General features: G+C 39.2%; 1 protein-coding gene across 1 annotated transcript; it reads right to left on the bottom strand.

The window, feature by feature from the left end:
- Positions 1 to 403: 403 nt before the first annotated feature.
- Positions 404 to 1,312, bottom strand: LOC108775751 (uncharacterized protein K02A2.6-like). The gene has a single exon (XM_018542206.1). The coding sequence runs from the start codon at positions 1,310 to 1,312 to the stop codon at positions 404 to 406; it is 909 nt and encodes a 302-aa protein (XP_018397708.1).
- Between the last annotated feature and the right edge of the window lie 1,800 nt (positions 1,313 to 3,112).

Raw genomic sequence — 3,112 nt, 5'->3', positions numbered from 1 at the left:
AAAACAGGGCGTGTGCTAAAAGTACCGTCGCGTGCGCCGTGCAGCAGACGTCGGGAAAAAAAACCGTAAATACGTGGGCATTTAAACGGCCCGACACAATCGAGAATCGTGCCCGTGCGTACCGCCTAGGGTCTACCTGCGCCGACATACACACATGTGATGTATTTTGCTAGGTCACTTGATGCGAGTAAAGACGCCTCAGTTGGAAACTATGCGAAGTTTATTTACAACAGAATGCAAAAAGGAGTACATATGAAAAGGTGGTTTAGGACGATTGCCTCAAACGTGGCTTCCGCTAGCGCAACAGAATCCCGAGTGCCTGCGCGCTCATCGCTACATATTCGCTCACGCTCCGAGGCGTCAGTCATGCCCGTTGTACACATTCACAGCTGACTCTTATACACTACAATCTTCCGCTTTTTTTTTTATCTTTGTTTATACGCGGCGAGCGACGAACAGGCGGTCGCTTTACAATCTGGTCGATGTGGCGCTTTTGAAAACTACCATTACAATCCCTTACAACATAGGTTGATGGAGATACCTTTTTTACAACTTCTCCTAACTTTCTCTTCTCACCTCCAACGGCATGGTTATCGTACAAAATAACGTCACCGACTTCTACATCATTCTTTCGCTTACCTGCTCGTGCTACAATTTGTGCTCGTTGCTTTCGTTCTATTCTAGCTGTTACGCTAGTTCTTAACAGATCAAACCGCGTACGCACGTCTCGCTTATACATTAATTGTGATGGACTTTTGCCAGTGGTACAATGTTCCATATTGCGGTAATCAAATAAGAACAAATTTATAGCGTTTTCGGGCGTCTTTCCCCCCTTTACAATTTTTGAAACTTTATTTTTAAATGTACCGACAACGTTTTCGGCTGCGCCGTTTGTCGCTGGGTGGTAAGGCGGAGAAAAACTGTGCGCAACTCCATTTTGCTTTAAAAAATCTGTAAATTCATCAGATCTAAACTGTGATCCTCCATCAGTTACTACGTGCACAGGTAAGCCATAACGTGCAAATAAACATTTAAATTCCTGAACTAACCTATACGCTTTTGTGTTCTTTTTAAAATTGATAACTTCGGGCCATTTCGTATGCGCATGAATTATTACTAGATACATGTCACCCCAGAATGGGCCCATGAAGTCACAATGGATGCGATGCCATGCACGGTCAGGCCAAGGCCACGTAGTCAAAGGCGTTTGCGGTGGTTTCTTTTGCTCGACTAAACATGCTTCGCATGCCTTTGTATACTCTTCTATATCTTTATCGATACCCGGCCACCACACGTACGACCTCGCCAGCATCTTGATTTTTACAATTCCCATATGCGACGCGTGCAACTCCTTTAACATTAGCGGTCGCATACTTCCGGAATGACTGCTCTTAATCCCCAAAATAAACAATTATTATCAACGGTTAGTTCTAATCTACGCGAATGATACATTTTCTCGCTTTCCGTGATTTCTTTTAAATCTGGCCAACCATTTACAGTATATTTCATGACGTTAATTATTGTTTCATCCGTTGTGCTAGCTTTTGCTAACATTTTACTGTCAAAAGTATCAAAGCCTTTTCTAAAAAAATTTATAGGTGAAAAATCATTTTCGATTAAGTCAGTATCATCTTCGATCGGTAAACGAGACAATGCATCACAGTTTGCATTTTCTTTAGATTTGATATATTCAACTTCGTATCTAAACCCAGATAAATAATAAGCCCAGTGCTGTAATCGATTATCAGCGGTCGCTGGAATGCCTTTTCTTGGACCTAAAATCAATTGCAAAGGCTTATTATCTGTACGTAAAATTATTTTCGTACCATAAACAAATTGATAAAAACGTTTAAATCCAAAAATAATTGCCATCGCCTCTTTATCTAAAATTGTTCGACTTAGTTCTTTCTTAGCTATTTTCTTTGAAGCATACGCAATGGGTTTCTCCGTACCATCTTTATATTTATGTGATAGAATTGCAGACAAGCCATATGATGACGCGTCGCAAGCTAATACAAGTTTTTCTTTCGGATCAAAATTTGCTAATACGCGTGGAGAAATTAATTCATTCTTAATCCATGCGAAAGCTTTATCGCATCTTTCATCCCATTTAAATTCCTTAGCGCTCGCACATTCATATAATGGTTTTAAATTATCAGATCTGTTTTTCAAGAATCGAGCATAAAAATTAATCAAACCTAAAAACGAATTCACTTCTTTAAGATTTTGCGGTTGCGGCGCATTAGCCATTGCGTTGACCTTTGATTTCGCTTTATGTAAACCATCCTTATCAATCACGAATCCTAACAAAAAATTACATTTTTTATTCAATTTTAACCCACATTCTCTTAAACGTTCTAACACTTTTTCGGTTCTTTCAATACATTCTTTTGGTGTGCGCCCTGTTATATAAATATTATCAATGTAAGAGATTGCACCAACGATCCCTCTCAAACATTCATCCATTTTCTTTTGCACGTCCGCAGGTGCCGTTGATACCCCTTCCGGCAACTTTGTATACCGGTATAAACCTCTCTGCGTTACAATGGTTAACAACTTGGAGCTTTCATCGTCGACTCCAAATTGCATATAACAATGAAATAAATCTAACTCTGTGTAGCAAACTCCACCTTGTAGGACTGTAAAAATATCATTTATTGTATGAAATGGATACTTATCAATAATTACAAACGGATTTATGGTCATTTTAAAGTCACCACAAATGCGTAGTTTGCCATTGCTTTTATACACGGGTACGATGGGTGTTGCCCATTCGCTAGTCTCCACTTCTTTTAAGTGTCCTAATCCTACTAACCTATCTATTTCATTTTCAATATCAGGCCGCACTGCGTGTGCTACTGGTCTGCATTTCATTGCAATCGGACGAGCATTCTCTTTTAAGTGAATTTTAATCTTACTCTTATTATACAATCCCGGTTCATCACTAAATAGATCTTTGAATTTATTTAAAAAATAATCCTCAATTTTATTATATCTACATCGATTTTGTTAACACTACTATTATTATCTTTTCTAAGCATCAGTGGCCAACATCCAAATGCTGCAAGCCACTGCCTACCTATAAGCATTGGACCGTCGCCGGGTAAAACAA

The sequence above is a fragment of the Cyphomyrmex costatus genome, unplaced genomic scaffold (assembly GCF_001594065.2).
Source record: "Cyphomyrmex costatus isolate MS0001 unplaced genomic scaffold, Ccosl1.0 scaffold31, whole genome shotgun sequence".
Taxonomy (NCBI): Eukaryota; Metazoa; Arthropoda; class Insecta; order Hymenoptera; family Formicidae; genus Cyphomyrmex; species Cyphomyrmex costatus.
The sequence above is the reverse complement of the archived record's forward strand: the minus strand, read 5'-3'. Positions and strand labels throughout refer to the sequence as shown.